The 26819-nt window shown below is 42.6% G+C and overlaps 1 protein-coding gene across 1 annotated transcript in view; it reads right to left on the minus strand.

The window, feature by feature from the left end:
• SHC3 (SHC adaptor protein 3) overlaps window positions 1-26819 on the minus strand; it is an 83263-nt gene that overhangs the window by 27037 nt on the left and 29407 nt on the right. Inside the window, exons 2-5 of the mRNA XM_019477981.2 lie at window positions 26433-26503; window positions 13368-13431; window positions 9540-9659; window positions 1765-1818 (exon numbers count right to left, since the gene is read on the minus strand). Coding sequence (XP_019333526.2) covers window positions 1765-1818; window positions 9540-9659; window positions 13368-13431; window positions 26433-26503 — 309 coding nt within the window. The remainder of the gene's footprint in view (window positions 1-1764; window positions 1819-9539; window positions 9660-13367; window positions 13432-26432; window positions 26504-26819) is intronic.

The raw sequence follows: 26819 nt of genomic DNA on the forward strand, positions 1-26819 counted from the left end.
AAAACCCAACCTTTGCATCTTCCTTTCCTTCTCTGTGCCTGAGACAAAAGAGCCACCTGCCATATGAGCAAGCTTGTTCTTTTATTTAAAGTTCTCTCTGTGATTAGCCTACTGTGACAAGCCTGCTGAGTATTAGTGAATACTCACACCTACCCTCTCCACCCCCAGGATGAGGTCATAGTAAAGGGGTCTAGTTGTCAACACTACTTTAGAATTTCATCAGCTCCGGCTGGCTCCCATCCTTGGTGCAATGTGATGTCTCTGGTAGCTCAGTGACTCAGTGGCATGCTTTTTGTCTCACGAAAACATTTGGAAGAGCTTGTTTACTCCAGTTCAAATCTCTTACTGCTGCAGCTCTCCTGTTCACTCCACCAGTGGGCAGGAGGCAGTGGTGTTTCGAGGACTTAGCATTTGGGGTGGCAGATGGAGTGGCAAAGTCTTTTTCTTATGGAGGCAGGGAACTGTACTAATCGCTCCTCTGCCCACTGCAGGAATTGTTCATTTACAGCATTTATGGCAATCTGTTGTATTTCTGAGCTGCTGTTGATCAGTGCTTTGCTCCCTGAATTATTATTGTAAAAAGCTCCAAATTTATCACTGCTGCAATGTCACTGAGTTTAACAGAGCTGTTCTCTAGAATGAATTTGTGCTTTATGGTGTATTCATATCTAACCTACTGCAAACACATTAAGGATCTTCTTCTAAGAGAAACTGATTATATTAAATCATATCATAGTAAAGGTGAGAGAAGTCTTATGCAGAGGGTACGTAGCGCCTTACATATGTTATGTGAGTGGACCTGTCCCTGGCAATATAAATCAATCTCAACTAAAAAGCTTTGAAGACTCAGGAGAGACTTTTACTGTTTTGAAATGCCTTCAATTCTTCATGGCTGGGAAATAATTTTGAAGCATATTTAGTGTGAAATTAGATGGACCTCTTGTAAAAATATGTAGATAAGCAACAAGCACACTGGTCTGCCTTTGATATGCATGAGGTAAGTGCAAGCAGCATATGTGTATCAGAGAGTAAAACTGAACTTGGCCAATTTAGGGAAAAGGAGCTTCTCCCTAAAAAAAAATCAAACCCTGTCTTTAAACACATGTGTGGAATCAGTAGAGTAACTAGGGTGCGGAGACCAGGGCAAGCAATCGTGCCAGTGGTGGTAGCAACAAGAGGAAATAACCACTACCTCTGTGTGTGGCAGTTGTCTTGGATACCCAGCCACATTGTTACACCTGTGTGTGAAATGAACATTTCTGAGGACAGCATTTACCCCACTCTGTTACTTTCTCAAGGTGAAGTTGGGAAAAAAAGAGAGGGGAAAAAGATTACTCTGAATGACCTTACTAGAAATATAACTGCGTTCTAAGTCTGTTATTGCAGGGAGGACAAAGGGAGTAACAATGCAGATGAAGGTTCAAATGACACCAATTTGAGTTTACTTTTTCAAGGCAGTTTACTGTGCAAAACAAGGAGTCACATCTGCAATATTTATCAAGTTTTATATGAAACACTTGAGGCTTTTCAATGCCTTTTCATTCCACTCATTCAAAGAGGAGGATTTATTACTGCCTGTCAGTGTTTCCCCTAAAGACAGTTTGATGGCAATAGTCAAGAATTTATGAAACAAGAAACAAGAGTTATTGTGTTTATATTTTCCTTTAAGTAGGATATGTGATAAATGACATGTATGTGATAAATGATAAGGTCCTCAGATAACAATACCAACAGGAGCAAAAGAAAAGCTAAAGAAATGCTTACCGGATCACCTCCAGATGCAAAAGAAATAGACTGCATATGATGATTGGCTATGATCTGTGTGGATCAGGAAAAAAAATTAAGTATAGGTCAGTAGGCTTTCTTATGTAGCTTATAGCTTTTTTTAAGAGCTTGTAAAAATGAAGTACACCCCAAAAGTAAAAGCCAGGATCAAAATAATTCTTATATTTCACAGGAAACATGATGATACTGTAAACAAACTTAAGAATATCAGATATTTCTACTTGGGGTTTTCTTTCTTTCTCGATATGCCCTGCTGAGGTGACAATAGGCCTACACCCACCAAAAACTACTAGCATCACTTCAATGGTTAGCAGAAGTTTAACAATTAAGTTCTCGGGACAAAGGGTGATAAAACAGGAACAGGAGTACAATTTTCTTTATAATCCAATAGTGATAAAAAGTGATCAAGGATTTAGTTCATTCAAACTCTGATTCTTCCATGTTCCTGCATGGCTGTCAATGGTGGATTCTAGGAGTTTCCATGTCCTCGTGCAGTTTGATGGAGTGGAAACTAAACAGATTTTCTAGCTGAATGAGGGCAAAATAGTGTTGAAATCAATACCAGACAAATGTTTTTTAAAAAGGCACAAATGACTTTCAATTAAAGAAGTATTTGATGCATTTTATTTTTTTTTCATGTCTTTGGTATGAAATCTTGCAAAAAGCTTTCAGGAAAATAGAAAAGATGAGTAGTCCCCCTAAGGGTAGCTAATTTGGTTTGATAAACCTAAAAATTGAGTTTAGATGAAATGGACTTTTGCACACCTGACACGTCTTTATACTGCAAGCAGTTGTGAATTATGTTTGCCCATTTCTATTCCCAATTACATTGTCAGAGCAATGTAAAGGATCTTTTATGTAGCTGAGAATCAGGCCTAATGCATACATCCTTTACTGACATGTTATCTGCCAAGAGGTTTGTTGGGTCACCCGCATGGGACTGCAGTATACAGTATTAAAGGTATTTATATAGCACTCATCAACATATTATACAAGTCTCTAGATTCCTCAGTAATTTCTTTCAGTTAGTGTTAAAGCTCTTACAATGCCACTTGCTGTAGAAGGGAGAAGAATAACTATGGACTACAACCCCAGCCCTATTGAGGTCAATGGACCTCCCCGCTTTTCAGCAGTTAAAGATCTGTAGAGGGGAAGGTTCTTATCTTTTTTTAATTTACTCCATTTTGTACATGCTGAAAATGCTTAATATGTTCAATATGCTACTGCTTCTAACATCTGCTATGCAATTAAATATTTAAGACCTATCCTAAATAAGATACACTTTCAGTATTTCGAATCCAGTTGTAAATTAAAGTATTACTGATCCTTCTCTCAGGTGAATCCTGGTGCATCTGAAATGACCATATTCAATTTGCCTAACAGATTTGTGCTTATATTGTGTTTGTCCGTAGTGTAGCAGAAAAGATGTATGTACTACTAGGAATCTCCAGTCTAAGAAGGATGGTTCTTCTGTATTGCTGTGATGAAATTTAACTTTTAAAATCCTTCAGTAATAACTCCATTGAACAACCAGGAAAGACAAGTTAATTTAAAGCTTGAGCCTTTACCAATAGGAGTTATGCCATTTGATTTAACTGTCACAGGATTGGGTTCTTACTAAGGATATGCAAGAATAGCAGCCAGTGCCTCTTTTGGGAAAAATAAAAAGCAAATATTTTAGAATATGTAAAAAAACGCTCTTTGTCTGGGGAGTGGAAGATTATAGAAAATGATAATCTCTAAGCCAATTTATTTTCCTTCCACTTTTTCTTCCTGCAGCTCTGTGTACTTGTGAGGAACAGGCTGGACCTTTCTCTGGAGTCTGCTCTTTTAGAGTTACAGGTCACCAGAGAAGAATATAAAGTTCTTCCTCCTTGTAAAGTGCGCTGCTTTCACAATATTTCCAGCCCAAACTGCTCACGTGATCAGAGGCCTTGTAGAGATCTGGAATTCTTTTGTTCTCAGCAGAGGACTATATTCCTCTTAGTCTGCAAGGAGGATTTTCCTCCCAAGCCTTCTTCAAAACCCCACACCACAGTGACATTACTATTTGGGGGAATGAACAGCAAGAATGAACAGAATGTTTTCTTAATCCACTGGCAGTGCTGGAAAATTCAAAAAGAAAAAATTTCAGGTTGATGCAAAATGAATCTTCTTTCAGAATTTCAGAATACATTTCAGTTTCAATCAAACAAAATGTTTCATTCAACCCAGAACTAAATGTTTAACTCCTGAGTTTAAAAAAAATGTTTTAACCAAATGTCATAAAACAGAATTTTATTTGTCCAGCATTTTTAAGGGCCTTTTGACTGAAACAATACTCCAAAATTTAAATTAATTGGGGGAAAATTTCAGGCCATCCAGATCTGTATTTTTACTGGAAAAATATTTAGTTGAAAAATATCATCCAGCTCTGTCCTTAATTAATATCATTAAAATATTACTGTACAATGGTTCAAACCATCCCTGACACTTTCCTTCCCACACATAAGACTGAGAACTCTGTTCCTTCTTTGCTTCCAAGCCCAGCCAGTCCAGGGTCAGGAGACTATTGTCAGCCCATCTTTCTTGCACGGCATTGCAAAGAACTAAGCACAAAACCAGTCTTATTTTCAGCATTCTCAAAGGTATGCCAGAGTGAACACATAACACTTTATATGGCTTTATAGGTTCAAAGTTATAGGTTATGGAATCTCCAGCCTTGGAGGTTTTTAGGACCCAGCTAGACAAAGTCTTAGCTCAGATTATCTAGTTGGGGATGGTGCAGCTTTGAGCAAGGGTTTGAACTAGATGACCTCCTGAGGTCCCTTCCAACCCTCATTTTCTATGATTCTATGTCCTGGGTAATCTAATATGGTACAAACCAGAAACAAAGGGAACCATCAACAGAGAGCTATTTTTTCAAAGACTCTTCTATTTCCCAGTCACTGTGGCCAGATGCAGTTTATCATTTCTCAATGTAGTAGACATGGCTATACCTCCTATTAACCATCTCTAATGATCCCAATTCACTGGAATTTCCTCTATCTATATCACAGAGAGAAGCTGAAATAATTTGGGAAAGATTTTCAGGTATAGGTAAATCAGTGCACCTTCATTTCTGAAGAGCTGGCCCTTTATTAAAATTATTCCTGGTCTTTAACTAAGGTCACAGATTTTTTTCAAGTTTTGGTATTTTTGGAAATGGAGCATATTAAAGGCACACTCCTTTTCTCAGTAGCTCTAGTTATAACACATGCTGCCATATTCTACCATAAAAGTGCAAGCCACTACAGCTTGCAGTTGTGCTGCTACTACTATGTTTGTGCTATTACTTTAGAAGACAGCAGCATTCTATATCGGAAGGTGAGGGTGGGCAAAAGACAAATCAATAGAAATGCAGTAATAACAACAACTGTTTAAATATCTATATAGGTTTGTGCTTCTTGTTATTTTTTTATCTAGAGGCTTCTGAGCACAGCGGGGGGGGGGGGGGGGGGGGGGTTCCTAGCTGTATCTGGGCAGAAAGTTGCATTCCTTAACACAGTATGTAGCTCACAGCAAATAGCATCGCAGCGATTATGCAACACTCTGCTCTGTCTATATACTGAGCAAGGATTTTTCTCAACTCATACATCATTCACAATCCGCTGCAGTGATTCCCCAAAGTCAGTATACACTTTCAGCACAAAGAAAGAAACAGAAAGGAGTGGACTGAAATAGGCTCCCTTGTTTTTTGAAAAGGCAGACATTTCACTGCAGAGCAAAATCTCAAAGCTGTTTAGAACAGCACCTTATGAATAGACTGTCCTTTAAAACTGCAAAAAGGAAAAGGCTGGGGGGAGGAGAGAATGAAGAAATCTATTCCTCTCTTAGGACATGCCTGAATCAGACACCTCCTTCAAGCACAACCAAAGTTTGTAACTGGACCAAAAAAAAAAATCCCATGGCCAGAAAATTCTGTTTCACCCTTGGCATGTCTACATAAGACACTTAACTGCACAGCAGCATAGTTTACGGTGCAGTAAGCACATGCATCTACACGTGCAAAAGCTTAGTGTGCAGTAAAAACGTAATTGCAAGTAAATTTGAATGCAGCAAATTTACTCATGTTTAGTTAATGTTTAGTTACTGCTCAGTTATGCGTGTGTAGACACAACCCAGAAGCAAGTTTGCTCTCAGGTCAGCCATGCCACTAGGCATTGCCTCTGCCACACGGCTGGCAGTCCCATGCCATGCCCCTGTGCTGGGCACTGCAGGCAACTGTCCAGGCCAGGCAGGACAGGGACAGACACACAGGGGTTCAGAAAGCCAGTGTGGGACCCATGTCTTCCTTGACTGCAGCCATGCCCACACCTGTGCCTACCACCTGGGACCCCAACTGGTCCATGGACAAGACTGGTGAACTTGTGGCACTGTGGGGTGAGGCAGAGGTGCAGCGCCAGTTTGAGTGGGGCAGGCACTCCAACGCCCATGTCTATGAGGGTCTGTCAGCCCAGATGCAGGAGCATGGGCACAAACAGTTTGCGTGGCAGTGCCACATAAAGATCAAGGTCTTGTGGGCACAGTGGGCACTGTGGGTTTCCATCACCAACCATAATCATCGGTCGAGTAGGTCCCAAAAGTCCATGCCCTTTATGCGGCAACTGATAGATATACTCATGCCCCGGGACCCAGGCCACAACTGTGCTTTCTATAGCAGCACAGGCAGCCTGACTGAGCCACCCCCGCTGGGCCAGGCACCCCCAGGAACACGTCACTGAGGGAGAGACCCTCAGACATCCAGCAGCCTAACCTGCTGAGCTCCCTGGCTGCACCCTCCACCAGGAGCTCAGGGAGTCAGGGCCAGCACCTGCTGCGCCAGCTCTACAGCCTCAGCCCCCATGACAAGGAGCGGCCACCCAGGACACCACTGGCCACCAGCAGTGCCAGTTCCTCCCCAGGGGGGACCCCTGGCTGGATGCCCTGCTGCCGCACCCTGCCATCCGAGGACACTAGCCAGAGCTGCACACCACTGCCGACAGCTGGGACCATGCAGAGCCACCAGACATGCCAGCCCTGGCCATGTGATAAGCCCCACTCTGAAGAGGGAGGGCCCTCCTCACCCCCGCCCCCAGCCCTCTGCCCAACCTGCCCATACTCCATGGGCCCCAGGTTCCCCCCACAGCATGCAGAGAAGTGGGAGACAGTGCAAAACCTTATTGAGCAGCCCATGTCCTGCAGCTAGGCAGGCACAAGCCTCTTACACACCAAGGAACATGTCGGTGCCAGTGGCAATGTCCTCCTCAGCTGTGGGGGGCGGTGACATGTAGTGCAGCCACAGCCCTTGAGGCAGTGGCAGAGGTTGTGGGGCAGCCTGCGCTTGCCCCCCACACCGTCATAGCTCAGGGTCCCATGCCGGGTGCAGAGGTGTGCCTGGGACACCATGGCCATCAGCAGCAGGGCATAGTGGGTTGGGATGAAGCCTCAGGGTCACCACTGCCCACTGCTGGGGCCCTATGGATGCACCAGCTCTGCTGGAGGAGGCTTCTGGACAGGACCCTCCTCCTGAGCCGTCCGGTCACAGTATTGGATGACTGCCTGGGGGATTCCTAGGCCCGGCAGGTGGAAGTCGTGGCCTGCCATGACAGGTGGTGGGCGGAGGATGTTACCCACGAGGAGATGCAGGACTGGTGCAAGGCGGCGCAGGACCAAGTGGACCAGGAGTTCTGGGCATAGCTTCTGGCCCTACAGCGGGAGTGGGTAGAGGAGCTGTGGGAGCAGAATGCGGTCACCTTTGTGCCACCCGCTGCCTAGCCCCCAACCCTAGTCCTGCCTGCCCTCTGAAAGCCACCTGCTGCCCAGCAGCAACCCTCCATCTGGGCCTGGGAGGAGGTCCTGTGCCACCTCCAGCAGCCTGAAGCCTTTGGCTTGGCCCACGCCCCAGGTCCGGAGCCACCCAGCCCCCCTGCCAGGGCCCAGCCCTGCCGCTTGCCCTGCCCCCATAGGGGCAGGGAGCCAGAGCTGCCTGCAGGTGGGCCAGGACCACATACCAGCCCTGCTGGCCCTGGACACTGGCTGCGACAATGACCCAGGGAAGATTGTCCTTGGCGAACTTAAGGCAGGTGGTGATGGAGCCTTAGTGTCCCTTGAGACAGCTGAAGGCACACTCCACCAAGGCAACAGTTGAAGTGGGCCTGGTGGAGGTCCAGGTGGCCAGTGTAGGCCACATGAGCCAGGGCAGGAGTGGGCAGACATGGTACCTGATGAACAGGGGCGAGACCACCATAGAGCCCATCTGCAGGATCAGCACTCCTGGTACAAAGCACTCACTCTCCACCAGGCCCAGCAGGCCAGATTTCTGAAGATGCAGATGTCATGGAGGCTGCCCACCCAGCTAGCACTCATGTGCTTGAAGGCGCCCCAGTAGTCCACAATGGCCTAGCACGCCCAGAGTGAAAGCCCCTGTGGCTGTAGCAGGGGTGGTCCAGAAGGGGCAGGCAGGTGATAGGGATGTGGGTCCCATCCAGGGCCCCGATGCACTGGGGGATGCCCAGGGCACGGAACCCTGTCACCACCACCAGGGGGTTGCACACATGGAGCACTGTGTGCCCCAGCATGTCCTGGAGGATTTTGCACACCTCCAGCATGGCCTCCCCAGCAGTGGCCTTGCCCACACCAAACAGGTGCCCGACATACCACAGGCTGGTAAGCGTGGCCAACTTCAGCAGGTCGAGAGTTAGCCAGGTTTGTGCAGGGAGGGGCGGCTTCATGCCAGTGTGCTTCCATTCCAGGTGGGGCTGGAGCTGCTCCAGGAGGTCCTGGAAGGTGGTGTGGGTTATGCAGAAGGCCTCCAGCCACTGCTCGTCATCCCAGGTGTGCTGGACAATGTGCTGCCACCAGTTCTGGCTGGCCTGGTGGGTCCAGATGTGGTGGGGCTGGACACCCAGGAGGGTGATGGTGGCTGTAATTGTGGCATCCTGGAGACCATCGTTAGTGTCCCTGCTGGGGTCTAGCCAAGCAGATAGAGTGGAGGCAGCAGATGCATGGTAGTGGCCCTGGGACTGTGCATGGCAGGCAGGCAAGTGGTTGCTGCACATGGGAGAGGTGGGAGGGCCTAGATGGCCATGAGCCAGGCAGTGGTCAGCACAGTGGGCCAGCAGGGTCACCATGGCATCCAACAGGAGCATGGGACACTGGTTGTCACTGCCAGGGACAGGGGCTGGAACAGCCATAGCATGGGGAGGCACAGGCAGTGAGGACAGTGCTGCCACATGCCTTCCTTGTAATCCTGGCCAGGGAAGTGGCTGGCCAGAGAGCAATGAGCAAGGCTGCCTTTTGAAGAGGTCTTCTGACTGCTGGCTGCTGGCAGCTGCAGCCAGAGCCTGGAGCTGCCCCCAGTAGTGGCAGGGGCCCATTGCAGAGCCCTGGCAAGTGGGAGCAGATTGGCAGCATATCTGCTCCCACTTCTCTGCACGTGTAGATGTATGCCCAGCACCATTTACTCATGAGTTATTTGCGAGTAAACTGGTGCCACATCAAATGCTTGTGTAGACAAGCCCCTGTGAAGTAAATTTGATTAGAGAAAGCAGCAGAATTACTCTATACAAGTGAAGCACAGTTATTTTCACTGCAGATCTGTGAAAACAAAGTATTTAATCTACTGTGTCTTATATTTTCATACTCTTTTCTCGTTTTATTCTTTATGTTTTGAGCACACAAATATTTGAGTACATTGAACACCCTGTGTGGTACACAATTCATCAAACCCTTAGTTGGGATTATTCTTCACCAACCTGTTTTGAATCAGGTGTCATCAGATTTAAGCTGGTGGTAGAGATATTCAGAGTGATGCTCATCCCTGCAAACTGAAGGTTGCTCTTGCCCAAGATGCTAGAGAGAGCTTTGCTTGGTGGCTGTGAAATAAGGACATGATGTTTAGTACTCTATTGATTCATAATGGCAACTCATTTAATGCAGGATCAACTGAAATATTAAGGTCTGCTTTTAAGAATGAATATACTTTAATGATCATGATATTTGGGCATTTTCTTTTCTCCAGAGATCATTCCTCATAATACACCTCTCAGCCATGTAAAGCACAATTAAAACAGTGAAGATTGAACCCAGTTGTGTCATGAAGGTGCGGGCACAACTAGGGAACCGGTCCCACGCCCCAACTAGAAGGTGATAGGGGCACAAAAACAGTGACTGCTTTACTGCTGAGCTGGTAGCCCAGCTGCAGTTACTGCCTCATGTTCCACTGCCACCCAAGGCAGAAACATCTGATCAAACCTAGGATGTAATCAACAAAAAGTACAAGCTTCTAACCCTTAGTCTAATATAATAACTTTGCTGACTGCTGGTAAGTAGGAAAGCCCTATTTCTATTGGAACCAGGCATTAGAAAGAGATGGAGGCATTGCATTGCTCCTGTTTACTACATGAACATGATTTTTTTCTATGTAAACAACTTCAGTAGGGTCCCCATGGCTCCTTTCTGGTTTGCACTAAAAATTTCTACTGATCATTCCTGCACCTTTCTGCATGTGGAGTAGGGCCTCCAGCGATGCCATAGGAATGTGTGCAGACATGGGGGGGATCTAGTGCAGATAAGAAACGTGATTACATAAATTTCAAAATTGGGAAGAGGATTTTTCCCTGACTGCAGAAAGTAAGATGCATGAGCTGAAACTGGCAAAAACACGAGACTCGCCATGAAGACAGGATGAAGTACAGACTGGCAAAAGTTTTGAGAGTGTTATTAAGATTTAGTTGAAGTGCTGCTGCTGTTGGATGCTATTGTCAAATGGCTGGCTTATTTGAAAAGCAGTATTTCTTTTCTATACATTCTGTCCTTTATTTGACTTACTGATATAAAAACAATCCAAACCAAAAATGATTGAACACAGAAGAAAGCCTTTACCAAAACATTTATTTTCTGAGGCCATTTCCATTGATATAATATTTGTTATTTTGCTTTGGTGTTTGCATACAGCTGAGTGAGAATTAATTACAGTACCCTATTGTGGCCATGACAACAAAATATATATTACATGGAAGCATGCTTGTGCAGATACATCTTGTGTCAGCTAAGCCCATTGTATCCAATGGGGGATTAATCACTGCAGAAGATAAGTGGTATTTCTTCCTCTGCCTTCTGTCAGGACTTTGCCTAAGTAGATAGGTAGGTAGATAGAAAGAATAATTGCATCTTTCCTTCATTCATTTAGGACCTGGACAGACTACACAATTACACAGAGTAAGTTAAATTGCTTGTGTCCCTAAGAAGCATAGTACATAGGAAATTTGGTGGCCTGGGCAGAGATGCCAGAATGTGAGGGCATGGGGAAGGGGACGGTACTGAGCACTGCAGAGCAGAGGAGAAGGGATGCTGGGTGCTGGAGAGTCTTACCTCCCTGAGACTGGCATTGCTGCTGCTTTCGCATGGGCTGCTACTCATGCACTGCAGGGTACCCAAGAGTTTTTCATGCCCCTTTAAAAATCAGTGCCCACAGTTGGTACCCACCTTGCCCACTACTAGTTATGCTACTAGTGTTAATTACACCACTCTGGGAACGTCAACACATGATTTAAGGCAAAGCAATAAACTCTGGTGCAGTTCATGCCTGAGTTTATTGTTCTGGGTGCCACGTTTACACATGCACCTGTGACCACAGCACATTGAGCCAGGTCAGAGCAGCCCTGAGTGGCACAGGCATGGAGGGTCAGCCTGCCAGCCCGAGGCTGCTCTGACCCAGCTTAGTGTGTTGTGGAGGGGCTCGCTGGGACACAAGAGTGCTCCAGTGTAGGGCTAGCAGGCAGGCAGTCCCTGCAGTAAAGCACCCTTCTGCCCCAGCCAGCCCCATCAGCATCTGAACGTGTGTTGCAGCACACTAAATAATGCCGCCATAGAATAGGACTTGTATTTACAAGTACTATGCTACGGCAGTGTTTATTAGCTTACTGTGTCCTAGTAGAGCCGTCCATGTAGACACTGAGACTTTACTGCAGACCTAAATAGGCAACTCCACAGTAAACGTCTCATGTAGATCTGTCCAATATGGACTAGACAGACCCACATCTATCCCAGAGTGGCTGCATACAAGTTAAGTGGCTACTACAGCATGTCATCACTAGGTGGCAGAGGAGCAGGTAATTTCTTGCCTTGATTTAACAGCCCTTGTGGGATGAAAGCCAACAGACAATAGCAGGGTAAGCAGGGATGAATCGGGGTGCACTGGTGCACTTGCACCTCCCTTTGATTCATTTTATTCCCGAGGTGTTAATGACCCTCTCTTCTTTTTAATGGTCTTACTGTTCCACCAAACATGCTACCCTTTGTTTTGCAATTCTGCTGTCTGTTAGCTGTTCCTGGTAATGAAATTCTATTTCACAGCTCTTCAGATTGTTCTTAACTCATTCCAATGAAGTTATATTTGTTTTTGCTTCAATATTAAGATAATACAACTCTAGGCCCCTAGCATGTTAGTAAAGGTTCTAGTTTCTTTTTAACTGGAGAAAAATATGATTTTTTTGTATCTCAAGCACCTCACCCTCTGTACCCTGCTTTTCAAAATTTGTGATTGTAAATTATACCATTAGTGTAAATTATACAATGGGGTTTTACACCTGATTTTATCGGGGTAATTTTATATTGGACTGGGTGAAGTTACCCTAGCATAAGGGTTTATGCTGTCTGTCCACATTTTTTTTATACCACTGTAAAACCTTCTTACACTGATGTAAGCCTCTCGAGTATCCAGGCCCTTATTCTTAATCTAAACCTTTCCTAATATTCTCTTCACATTAATAGAAACAACATTCCTTCATTTCAGCTATAAGCTCATTTCACTGCAAACTAAATTTCCTAGGAGCTAAACTGTGGCTTTGCCATATGCTGTGAACAGGAGGCAATGCATAACTGCCCAGGAACATGGAAGGAGCATAACGTCACCCATTTGTGACTGTAGCTTGTATATGCATACCTGGGCTAGTTTTAAACTAGTTTGGGTAATGCTAACAATGTGGCTGCTGTGCTGTTGAAGCTCATCATCACAGACTGTAAAACCCACTAAAGGAGCTTGTTTAATGCTTAGGTGGTTAGCCTGTGCTGAGCTCTAGACCACCCCAACCTAAATTATACAAAGTACTCAAGTCAGCCAGTCTGCATGAGCAGCAGTCACAGCAGCATAGATATACCCATAAGGTTCTCAGTTCTCTCCTTGCTCCAGGTGGGATGAAATCTGGGATAGCTCTACACATGGTATAGAGTACTTCCCTCTCAGGTGTGGTATATGGATGAAAGCAAGACTTCATCCACTCCCATCTATCTGTGCTACCACCCATGACATGAAAACCTCTGTAGGAAAGGAAGGAGACTCAGTCCTTCCCCATGCAGGTGCAAACACAGCAAACGATGACATTTTCTTAAATGAACTCAAGTCAATAACTTTCTGTGAGAGATACGGCTGAGAAGGAGAGAAAGAGATACATAACGGTGGCTAAACGCAAATAAGTCTTTGAATTATTCTGGACCCGTGTTTCTTGGGTTAGTTTAAATTCTCCTGCAACTGGTTGCACTATGGAAATACAGCCAGCCTAACAAGAAGGAAAGAAAACTACCTTTCGTTTTTTGAAGGCTCCTTTGGCACCAGGCACTGCTTCACAAACACGGCTGATTGCTTCCCTGGAGAGAGAGAAAATAAGCGTTTTAGGAAATAGATGTGTTAGTTTCATCATTATATTTTGGAATTGCACTGAAAGGGAATATTGACAGCTTAGCTCTTTGTGGCATTCACACGCATAAGTGAAAACTCAGTTACTAGTGAATCAGTTAGATCTTTCCTTACTGGTAAAGAAAATGTCATTTTTTTGAGCAGCTTGAAAACAGATTCCCTTTTTTCCAACTATGACTTGCCAGAAATATTCCTTCTTTCCTTCCCCCAAAATTAGACTTCCCCTTAATTAAGACTGCTTTGCTTTGAGATAAGAGAGATAAGAGAGAGATAATGTTCAATGCTGGCTTAAAGTGGTTTGATAATCCATAGCAGGCAACCATCAAACCTCTGGATCATGGTGTATACATAAGAGGTCTAGTCAGATGTCTGATGAATCAGTTTGTGGCTGACAATGGGTTCCTTATAAAATGAAGAACTAAGACTCTTCTCCAAAATGATGGAAGCTGCCAACTTCTCACGTATTTATCCTACTGTATTGTGCGATATCATATCTTAATGATGCACTTAATTAGCAAACCCTTTTATAGACCACTTTAAAATATGTTATTTGCTTTTGTTTTGCTTTTTTAATAGAAGTTAGTAACTAACATTGTTCTCCCTGAGAGTTGTACAGTTGAAGCAAAGCCATCTGGCTTCATACAATATCAAAACTTTCTAAAATACATGTTGTAAACAATCTCTGATATTGTGTTGTGACATAAGATTTTAACTGGTATTTGTTCATTAAGACACACACAACTTTTGGCTTTGGTTTTCCACTTCAAATACTTTTATGCTACCAACATTTTGTTTTAGGTTCCTAATAGCATTTCTTTCATTGGTCAATTAATGCTGACAGATTCAAAGTGAAATAAATGCATGTTCAGAAGACATTTGAATAAAGAGAATGATTATATATTTCAAAATGAACCTTTGCAGATCATCCAGGTATAGATAAATATTAGTAGGTCTTTTCAGTATTTAACAATAAGTTACGTGCAATAATTAAGTTATTAATTTTTTAAAATATGCTCATATGAATGCACAGTCATTCTTGTTAGAGATTAGCATCAGTGCTGTAATAGATCTTTTCCATTAATGGATGTTGCAATGGCTCTACAGGGACTGTTAAAGGTAAACTGGAAAATATTGTTTAACAATATTAAATATTGATAATCATTGCAGATTCTTAACAAAGTACTCTCAAAATGTAGGTTTCAAAATGAACAAAGAGCATTTGCTTTCCACAACAAAATAATTTAAAAAAATAATAAATATGGGAGGAAATAGAAAGCACAGTCAGTCAGAAACAACCAAAACCTCAAAACCAAGCTGAAGAGTCATTACAAACTAAAATGTTATGTGAATTCAACCATAACCCAATGATTGGTTGGTGTTCTATAGCTTTTCTGAATGAGCGTGTGAGCCTGTGTGCGTATATGTGTGCTTGCATAAATACCTATGATGGCTCAGCAAATTATTAGGTAGGTTTATTATGAAGTAGCGACTCTGCAACTAAGCTGTGATGCATTTTATCTAGGGCCCAATCCAAAAAACAATAACATCAGTGGAAAGATCCACGCTAGCTTCTACAGGTTTTGGATCAGGCCCCTTAAACCAAGATTACAATTGCTCCGTTTCACAGTACACTTATTGAATTTAGTCACCAAATTCACCACAGTTGCTGTTTATAGGTCACATGAATGTTCTGTGATGTGTGTTAGATAAAAGAATTACTAACTTTCCCAAGAAAGCAATTCCAAATCAGCCCATTTTAAGAACCAGCCAGGGCATTTTCAGAAGCCAGCACAACAGAACGTCACACACTTGTATGCCCTCATGACATCTCAGGCATGGGTCACTTTTGAAATATTAGACAGGGATAAATACATCCTCACTATAAGTATTTTCATTAATCCCAGGAAAACTGAACACATGCTTCAATTATCCAATGATGCTTCCTTAGCCCAGTTGCCCTCCCATGGCTCCCCATCTCTTTTCCTCAAACCCCTGTTCCCAGAAGATCTAGACCCTGCAAAGGGTAAGACCAGGGAATTGGGGGTCTTTCTCTTTCTCCACAGCCTATGACTGGTTCCCAGACTCACTTCCTATTCTCTTCTGAGAATGTCTCTGAGAAATGGTGGGTAGCTACTGAGCTAGTCTGATGGCAAACTGCCCTTCTACACCACGGGTTTGTACACACATTCGGGGAGGTTAGGAGGAGGTTGGATGACATTAAAATTGGCCATCTAATCTAACTTAGTTCCCCAGATGTGGCCCTTACACTTAGATCCCTAATTAGGTCAATCTAAGTGTGAACCATACAGAAGTTCCAGGAAGGTTAAATCAGTCAAAAAAATGGCTGACCCAATCTAATTTAACTGTACGTCAAAGGTGCATGAAGTTAGATTGGGCGCAAATAGACTGATATAACTGAACTTCTGTACACAGTTGGAGTGCAGCACCAGGGCTGGAAAAGTTCAGCTGCTGGCCCCAGCCCTGGGCCTGGACTTTTCCCACCTCACCCCTGGCACTGGGCTATTTTTAGCCCCCTCGTCCATCCCCCCACTTCTAGATGGACAGCCACCCCATCGTGGTCCAGCCAGCCCCACCCCACTGAGCCTGCCAACCCCCCCAATCCCACAAGCCACTCCCAGTGCCAGTTTTACCAGCAGTCTTTAGTGCCAGGAGCCAACAGAAGTAAATTGGGGGAGAGGAATGGTAAGAATTGGGAACGGGTTGGTTCACCAGTGGAGGTTGTTTGTCTGGGTTGGGGGGGAGGGTCAGGGCAGGCTAAAACTAGCCCCAGTCTCAGGGAAGGAAAAGGCCCCCTAATCCTACTAAATCCCCCCCAGTGAAGCTGCCAGTCCCACCCCAGCTTAGGTCAGTCAGGCTCATGGGACTCATGAATACCAGTAAAACTGGCCCTGGGAACAGTTTGTGGGATTGGGGCAGTTTGGTGGCATCAAGAGGGCTGATGGGGGATCCAGGGGGCTTTGGTGGCATTGGGGAGCCTCTCTTATCTTGCCGTCATCCCCATCCCCTTAACACCCCCATTGACTCCACTAACCCCCCAATTTTCCCAAGCTAGGAGGACCTCCCTAGCCACCCTGATCCCACCAAGCCATCCTAGACCCCACCAACACGCATGTGGATCCTACTAGCTCCCCTGATCCCAAGCCCCCCAGCAGAGCCTGCTAGCCCCCCAGTACCTCCAAGTCCCCCACTAACCTCCCATCCCACCTGCCTCTCCCCCTACTCCAACTTAACTTAGATCAGGGGTCATTTTTAACCTGCTCTAACCTTCCTGAACTGCTAGCTGTAATGTCTGTAAAAGGCCAAGGAGTTAGTGCAGAGTATACTACATAGCTTAACCTTAGCTTACACACTAACTTCCCTTCGTCCTGTCTTTCCCCTCCTATAATTGACCCAGCTCGCCAAGATTTTGCAAATTTTACCAGTAGAATTGCTGTCTTGCTCAACCTTTTAAAATTTAATAGAAGTTCCTCCTCTCAAAGAAGATATTCTTGTAGCAGAGGTAAAGCTCTTTGCCAGTTAAATTACCTAGAATCTCCCCCCACCCCCAACCAAAAAAAACAAACCCAACTCCCACTATCAGACTATCAGGCAATAGGAGTCATTAAGTGGGGGAGGGCAGAGAAGTCAGTCAAATATTCCTGACAAAAAAAACTTGCCTCTTTGGACTGGAGGTATTTTCTCCACCTTTGGCGTAGAGCTGCGTTTGTAATTTTTGGCTACTTGACCATTGAGCCTGCAGGCTGCTGGCTGTCAGAGAGAATCGCTCCACTGTATATTCACCCAGCTAGGATTTCTGCTAGCTGACCTTATCAGGACTGAGCTTGGGCAAGGGAATGCACTCAGGTGAAACAAAATAATCTAATTTGAGTTGGCTGGTTGTATCATCAGCCCCCAGTCACAATCAAAGAGCTCCACATGTTTGCACAGAAGAGCTGGTAAAAAGTAGGGAAAACAGGTTTCATGTATTTTTAAACAATAACACCACATTGCCATATTAGGATAAGGGCATTTGTCCATAAAACATCTTCATCTTGTTGATCTCAAGGTTCGCATTATGCATGTGCACTGGGAATGAAAAGAAGTATGCTGTGGAACTGAAGGAGGTGAAGACAGTACCCTTAGTTATTATATATTGATCTGCTAAGACATGTCAGTCAACATTAGTCTCACCTCCACCGTTGCTTTGACTGGTGACGTGATTTTTAGTTACTGTGTGGAGCAGATGTATACTCAAGAAACCTCATATCCACCCAGTAAATTTACCAGCCCCAATGGCAGTGATTTCAAGCCCATTGTACTGCTCCAAGAAGCCTGCCTTCTAAACCAGTAGCAGTGTAGCTGCATCCACAGCTGTGTTGTAGGTGGACTACTTGCCAATGCCACTTAGCGGTCCTAATTAGACCTCCTATGGCACTGTGCAGATGTGACTGTTCTGGTTCTGGACTGGAAGGCATCCTGCACAGAGCAATGAGAAGTGCTTGAGCATACCATTGCTGAGGATAAGAAGTCTGTTGCATAGACATGGGCAATATTAGCAATGGGTTTGATGGGGAATATTAGGAGTTTTGCGATCAATTCTAGTTTGTTCTTGAAACGTGCCTAGAGAAAGGTGTGGAACTGGAGCACCTGAACCAGTTTTCTACACAACTCTGCCTCTGTAAGACCAGCTCTCCCAGGCAGGCATGGAGTTACCATTCTCAACAGAAGGCCTTATTGCTGCCGGGGAGAAGTACAATGTTTGCTCCTCTCAGCCAGCAGGCATGCAAGCACTGGGGTACTCATGTAAGTATTTAAATAGACAGGAAGGCAGGCAGAAATCAGCTGGCAACCCCTCCCCATTCTCCAGTGAGAGTCTAGGTGCTTGTGCAGGTTGGCACCAATTCAAACAATTCTAGATCCACATTCAGTTGTATATTTACCCAAATATGTTGGAAATGTGAGAAAGACTGAGACTTCTGCCTGCCTCTTGTGCCCATCCAGGGTGGGGCAAATATTTGCTTTTTTTGTAGCAATATCAAATTTGCAAAAACCTAAACAAAAAGTGAACCATATGTTGATATCTACACCACACCATAGCTGCTAGTTTGAGATTACACTTATCTGACTTCTAAAAGTGCCAAACATCTGTCTGAAAATGCCAATGAAAAAAATCTCGGGATATACTTGCATGGCTAATCATTCCATAGACTTTGGAAAATTTGGTACAAGTATATATTCTTCCCCAGTACAGAAATGTGATTTGAAAGCATACATGTAAAACCTTTCTTTGGCATTTCATTAGGCAGACACTGATCTCAGATAAATACCAGATTATCTTGAGTTCTTGTAAAATTAGCCTCTGTGCAGACTGTAGCATGGACCACATACTGAGTTCCAAATCTGTCCCTGAGTATTTTCTGATTTGCAGATGGTCATACTTTGAAGTAATTTTCTTGGCAAAAACCTATTGTAAATTTCCAGTATAGATTTCAGTCGGAAAATGTATCCAGCAAAGTGTTAAATAGATGTAATACTGCACTTTGCCAGTCTGACGTACAGAGCTTCAAGGTGTTTTGACACTTTTCTAAGACAGAAAAGGGTACCTTTTACATTGGCCTTATGGTCAATTTGAAAGGATGTTATCTTGGTATTTTTCTGAAAGGATGTTATCTTGGTATTTTTCGTAACTTTCATCAGATTTTGTTCTTGCTGCTATTTTTAGTAGCCCAACGAAAGCTGAGAGACCTGTTTCTTTGAAAAGCACACTATCACAATGTATCTTGCTTTGTTTTGGATTTTTCTGCCTTGATACTATTTTTTATTTAACTCATTAACTGGTTCATTTTTAAGACAAGACAGCATTGGAACTTCTGTTCTGAGGATAAAGACAGACGAGCTTAAAAAGGCTGCACAGACTTTCCAACTGGATATTAGGACAAAAAAATTGTTAAATCAAAGTTTATGATTAGCAACCTTGGCAAATCATGCAAGTCATTTCATGTATTCCAAGTTTCACCAGTAGGATTGCTGGCCTAATCCACCTACTCAAGTCCAATAGAAGTTCTTCCTCTCAAACAAGATGTTCCCATGGCAGAGGTATAGCTGTTTGCCAATTAAATTGCCCCCCAAAAAACTTAACTTCTTATTCACATTACCCCACACTTCTATGTATATCTTTCCCATCCTAACCCCTATGCCATGGGACTTCACAGGCTAAAAAAGATTGCATTAAACATGTGTATACTATAGTACTGCCCCAACAATTCAATGAATTTTCTTAGTGAAAGGAATTGTACATTTCTGGACAACTGCAGCAGGCAGTTCCTATTCATTTTAGAACAATTCTCTTTGCCAATCTTCTTAATAAACAAATCCACTACCACTTGCTAACACCTGCTGCAGAGAAACAAGGTCTGTATTAAAATTAAAAACAGCTTAATTCTGAAAAAATCCCACAGAGACCAAAAGTAAGTTTTCAGAAATACATTTAATACTCAGAATAGTGTTTGTTCATTTACAACACAAGCAGTTAAGAAGCCAAAAACACTAGCTCTTACATACTACATGTAGTGATACTTTAAAGGCTGAGGGACAAAGTAAATTGGCCTGGTAAGGCTGGGGCTTAAAAAAGTAGCTCATGAAAACAGAATGGAGAGTAGGGAACACAATGCTCAAAGGCTGGTGAAAAGGAGTAGTGTTGGGCAGGTGGGAATGGTCCTAGGGATATGACTGGCAGAGTGAGCACCTGGAGGCAGTCACATGGAGGCAAGCCGACTCAGAAAAATGGCATGGTAGGCAATGCTTACAGCGGAGTTGAAGCAGAAGAATGTAAACTAGCCTGCTTGCACAGGTCACGGAAAGCATGAAGAAGGGAGGGTTTGTAGAATAAGCTTGCAATAACAGGTCTGGTAGCCAAGTTGTAGTAAACTTATATGGTGAAAGAGAAAGCCATTCCTCTTTCTCTTCCTTTCAGCTTCACGCATTGTTTCTTGCAAACAAGCTTCTTTTAATGTGATGGATCTGAAAAAGTAAACCAAAAACTAATTGCCCACTCTGTCCTTGACACTGTTTATAGCCTTTATACATGATTGTGACTGTGTATCATATAGAGAAAAACACCACCTTGCTAATGATTAGATACACTTAACTATGTATCTAACTGATAGCTATCTTAGCTGGTGTATCTAACTTATAACTAGGGACCTATCTAAATAGCGGTTTCACGGAAACCACAAAATCCACAAAAAAACCCTTAAAAAAATGAGTTTTTATTAAGTCTTCCCCTCTCAGGTGGGCCTTGCAGCCCTCTTGGGAGGGGAAGGCACCAGCTGGCAGGTCAGCACAAGGGGAGCAGCAGACAAGATGTTAGCTGCCTCTCCACTTCCTCCCCACTGGGCCTCTCCACCAATCAGCGCTGAGAGGTGGGGTAAGACAAAGGACAGCCAGCAGTCAAGTTGGCAGCTGCCCCCTTGTCCCTCCTCTCCCTTGGGGCCTCTCCACCAATCAGTGCTGGGGGGGGGCCTCTGTTAATTACCACTGAGGGGCAGGGCCATCACAAAATGCCTGCAAAATGGGCTCTTCATGCTGGGACAAAGCCACGAAACTAGTTTTGTCTTGCTGCAAGTGAAGTAGATCCCTGCTCAAAGCTAGTGTATCTAACTCATAGCTAGATATATATCAAATGACCCAATAGTAAGGGCAGTCATATTGCTGCTCTTGAAGCCTCTGTCTTAGGCATGGCTGAGACACTGCCCCAGCATGGGATACTCCCAAACTGGCGTCACCATCACATTTCTGAGGTCATCATGGTTTAGCCATGACAATTTCAGCATGCAAGGGAGTGATGTGTTAGCCCTCTGTATGGCTGCCTTTGCTTCCCCATTCTGAATGACCAAGTACCAGTTTACAGCTGGGTCAAGAGCAGTGTTTTGTCTCCCTGCAGGTCCAGATACAAGAATTCAAGCCCCCTTCTGGATTTGGGCCAAAAGCTGCCTACAGTTTCCCCCTCAAGGGCATCGTGAAAACAAAGTTGACATATCCTTAGCCATGCCTTTGTTCCCCTCACAGAGACTAAAAGCATGAGGAATGGATTGTCCCTTTTTTTTCATTAATATAAAGCTGCCATATTTTAGTTAAATTAACCCAAATACTAATTAACATATCGCTATTAAAATTCATTAAAAAGTAGATGCTGAATATATAAAGCATATAAAAGTATTTTTCTTGTAATATTTTCATGTTGTTTTCTGGATGTATGTGGGGAGATGAAAATAATTCCTCATCAGTATCTTTTACCTTATTGAGCACATGTATCTAGTACTATAAATCATTAAATACCCAAATACTATCCATGATTACTGGTTACATAGTAGTAGTGGGCACTATTTCCATACTGAGCACATTTCTGGTTATGAAGCTCATGAGCAATAAATTACTACAGTACTTTATACTAATAGAAATCTTCAGACTTCAATTGGAGGTTCACAAAATACTTAAAGAACACTATTGCCCCAAATGTGCCCTTTCAACTGCAAACCTGAGTAGTGCATAGTCAAAAGCTGCACTGCCCATGAGGAGTAGAGCAAGAGTACACAAGAGTAGAGCAAATTGTCTGCCCTGGTCTGTTGTTACAGATTATGAGTATAGCCTTATCCCTGGTTTGCGGTCCTCCCTTGGGAGGAAAGCAGCAGCGAGCAGTTCTGGCGTTCCTCATAGACCAGCAAGTGCACAACTATGAAAGGAAGAGAAGCTTCTTATAAAAGAGCAGGCAGAGGGGTTGTTGGCAAGCTGTGCAGGATTTCCAATCTGGGTATATACAAATCCTCTACACCACTATCCCAGTTTCAAAACCTGTGGTACAGAAAGCTCTTTATGGCACTTTCCAAGCAAAAGGGGTGAGGAAGAGGTGACAAGATTGGGAACATGTATAGGATGTGTTGGATAGCATATGTTACCTAACTTTCTTCATAAGCTATAATGGAGCCATTCTTCTCTTCCAATGGCTTTTTTTCTCTTGGGGATCCTTGTTGATAATGAGTTTCTGCAAGGAAGATAAATACAGTTTAAAGAAATACTGTATCTAGTGAGAATCCACATAAATTAATGGTGGACCTGAGGCCAGTTCTGAAACACAGAAGAAAAAGTGCACGCTTAAACTTTTGATTTAGTTCCTTGTAAAGGTAGACTCCATCTAGAAAATTTCAATCAGGATCTAGTTTCAAATTTTTCAGCCCCAGAAAGTTCAGGGAGGGGATTAGTATCAGGGGATAGGATTCAGGCCCATCACTAATACATGTTATTCCAATCCTGTGATCTACTTACTATTAACAGAACATGCAACACAATGTTTCACTCAGCATGGTGAGGTATGATTTTCAGCTGTTGCATGCATTAAAGAAATTGCGTTCAATTAGATAACAACGAGCATGGAAGCCTTGTAATTCAGATACCTGTAGTAGGACAAACTGCATACAACATAATTATAATTCTGTTCAATGTATAATACACTCAAGCATGCAACAGTAGCTGAGACTCATAATATAAAGAGACTGAATGATGAGCATACAGATGTGGACACTGGTGTATTAGATGAACTGTAAACACTCCATGTGTTGCAAAAATTTTTTTACCTGATTTTTTTAAATAAAAATGTTTGAGGCCACAAATAGGCTGGCCACAAAACTTTAAAGGCCCCTTTTAGTGGTGATGGTGGAGAGTGCCATGGTGTATTCAGGACCAGCTGCTTTTAGTTCAGTTATCTAGCATGCTCCTCTTCTTGGTTGAAAATGATTTTTTTCTGTTTATCCCAGGCAAATTAACATACTTCATGGGTGCCAAGAATTCCCTTGGATTGTTATTGATGCACTTTATGAATTCAACTGCCTTTTATTTTACTATGATTCACACTTGCTGACGCTTTTGCTTGAATATCCATTTATCAGTTCAAAGATTCACATGAACGTTGTGAAAGAAAAAGAAGAGTACAAGTGACTGATACTGCTCTAGTTCTCTTGCTCAAGTAAAAGCTGAGAGCTTCAAATTCCACAGTGACGAAGGAAAAAACACTCATAATTACCCACTCATTTCTCTATAAACCACATCCAGGAACAGAATCTTTCTGGGTAGCACTATGGCTCTCAGTACTTTACTAACAACATGTTGAAGGGTTTCACCCACTCACTGACTTCACTTAACAGGAAAAGTGAATTTGTTATTAAAAATTGAATATTTACATGTTTAAAAATGGGGGGGGGGGAATCAATTTAAAGGTCAGAGCATAACGCACCAAATAAAGTAATGTGAAATAACAAGTTTTCTACAAGGGACCCCAACAAGAGAAGAAATCCCCCTAAATCAGTGGTTTTCAACCTTTTTTCATTTGTGGACCTCTAAAGAATTTTGAATCAAGGTCCAGACTCCTTTGAACTGTAAGTGTGAGCATTCACATACTTTTGGTTGATCATAGTCACCTCTTGTGGACCCCTCAGACATAGTCTGTGGACCCCCAGGTTGAAAACCACTGCCCTAAATGAATCATCTTTAATCTGGGGTTTCACGCCAGGTCCTATAATCACTGTCAGAGTTTTACATGTGTGTTTTGTTCCTACCTATACCTGGACCTAGCTGTCTAACTATCTGATTAATAATAAAGATGAGATTTTAAGTCATTTAGGATATCTAATTCCCACCTAGTTCCCATGCACTTCTAATGAAATTCCAGTATCTAATTGCATTAGACAACTTTGAAAATCTTAGTCAATGTTATTAATAGTTTTCATTTCTATAGTACTTTCTATCAAAGGATTTAAGTGCATTTTATAATTATTAATTTAATTAGTCTCACAACCCTACGAGATTCAAAGAGATGGCGTGGCTTGTCCAAGGTGATGCAAGAAAGTCCACAGCAGAGCCAGAGCCTCCTGACTCAGCTCTGTGAGTCTACTTTTGACAAGGCTACTTGTGACTTTTTGACCCTAAAGATGAACAGAAACATCAAGTGAATTAGAAGTCAGTTTTTCTTCCACTCAGCAACATAGATGATCAAATATATGGTATTATCCAAGATTTTTCTCTCCCTCCCAACCCCCAAATCATGTTATTTTAAATGTGCCATCATTGGGTAACACATTCAGCTATCAATTTTTGAAGCTTCTGAATTTTGAAATTTTTCTCAGCTCTGAAGGGTACAGAGAAAAGTAGCAAAAAACCACACAAAAAATGACAATTCCTGACTTGGCAGGCGTAGCACTACAGCATATATAATGTTTAGTAAATTATGAAGGAAAAGATAGAGAGGATTTTATACAGATTGGATGTGTCTACATGTGCATTTACATCACATTAAATTTACTGCAGCAAAAATAGGCTGGCATCTACACGTGCAGGCATTAAGGTGTATTAATGCTGTGCGTGGTCTGATTTGGGACTAAAGTTCGTCCCAATCAGTCCACACACATACAGTGTTACTGTGCAGTAACTAATCGGACGTAAATTTGATACCTGCATGATGCAGGTATCAAATTTATGCACAAATCAGCTTAAATCACCATAGTTACTGTGCAGTATGGGCATGCACTTGTACATGCTCACCCATACTGCACAGTAATTTTAGGTTACTGAGCAGTAATTTAGGTTACTGTGCAGTAAATATGCATGTGTAGATGTGCCCATTATGACTAAAACATAGAAGTACTACAATTAGAGCAAATATAGGTTATTGGAGGTTTGGTGTTTTATTTGTAACTAAAGGCAGAGTAAACCAGTCAGGGCATGATAATTTGCTAAAGGGAATTACATGATTCCCTTTTATAACATGGATCTGGTCTTGATCCTTTCTGGTTCTATGCATGTGTACATGTCAACATTCCTATACAAATGCCATTGAGTGACCATGAAGACTGAAGCTCAGATATCTGAATTTTGGGAAATACGATTCCTTAATAAGAAATAGACTTGTATGTCAGAAACTAAATGACCAGATGAGGCACAGGTTGTTGTAGGCTCCTGTATGGACGTTAATCCAAGTCATTAGGTATTCTGAGGATCAATGGAATGAGCAAAATGCAAGTTCAGAATTTAGTGACTGCTTTAAAGTTCATCTAAAGGCTCCCATGACTCTGGCTGGCTTTGGACTAGGCTCTAAGAGATCACAATGAGGCATTTGCATATGTAGCATCATTTTTTTTTAATATCAGAAAACTATATTCACAAACAGCAATCAAAACAGGAAAATAAGTCGGTATTTTGTTCCTTGATGACATTTTCTGTGTTCCACGTATGGTCAATGATACAAAAAATGCCCAGCATATTGTTAAATATGCCTTACTTCAATTAAAAAAATCCAAAAGTATATTTTCACAATTAAAGCCAAAAGCATCCACATATTCAGAAAGCAAAATAGGCATAACACTCTCTAGGTGTCAATGATGTTGCTTTAGATCAGCAAGGATGGCTCAGTATTAATGCCAGAGTCAGATCTTAAAACTAGTTAATAAAGAAGAATGCAAGCAAAATGTACAGAAAAAAAAAGGGACAACAATTAAAGCAAGGTTTGGTTAATATTCACATAAAGAACCCTGGCACACTTAATTATAATAAGCCATTCTGAACTATTATAAACTAATATCATTTATCCTTCCAAAAGGTAAATCAAAATGTGCCACCTGGGTTAGAACTAAAAACATTTTTATGTTGGTAAAAAATAGGTGATAAGTCAGTTAAAAAGATTCTCATTATGAATATACTTATCTTTTAAAAGAGAATGGTTTGAATCTGATATCTGTTCTGGTTGTGTTCCCTGGAAGATCTAAGACATTCACTCATAAATGCAAAATACCACTGGCTCAAATACCTGAACTTTACATTATATATTTTTTCTTCTCCAGTTATAAGCTTGACTATTTGGATACAATCCAAGAGTTAACTATGTACATTTATTGGCAGAAAGTCTTACCTTGTAATCTGTGTTCTTGTACTGAAGTCAAGAGATCTCATTGAGCGTAAGACCTCTATGCACCCCAAGTACTGTAGGGAGAAAGAAACAGTTGTAGCATGTGTATTATAAGCACTGTTGAGTTCTAGGAGGAAATACAATTAATCAATAAACATTATTGTACAGTCCTTGTTTTACATCTGTTTTTTCTTGCTTGTAACCTGGATTTTCATTACTGTATTCTAGGTCAAAGTATTGTTTCATATGCACTGCATTTCAGTTAACATTCTGGTATACTTTTTATATCTAGTCATTGTAATACATAATTCATAATGTAGTCCTGTTCTTTTGAGTATTTCATTCACATTAATAATACCTTTTCCAGGTTTGGATATATTCAAAGGACAA

Source organism: Alligator mississippiensis, chromosome 3, assembly GCF_030867095.1.
Source record: "Alligator mississippiensis isolate rAllMis1 chromosome 3, rAllMis1, whole genome shotgun sequence".
In the NCBI taxonomy this organism is placed as follows: domain Eukaryota; kingdom Metazoa; phylum Chordata; order Crocodylia; family Alligatoridae; genus Alligator; species Alligator mississippiensis.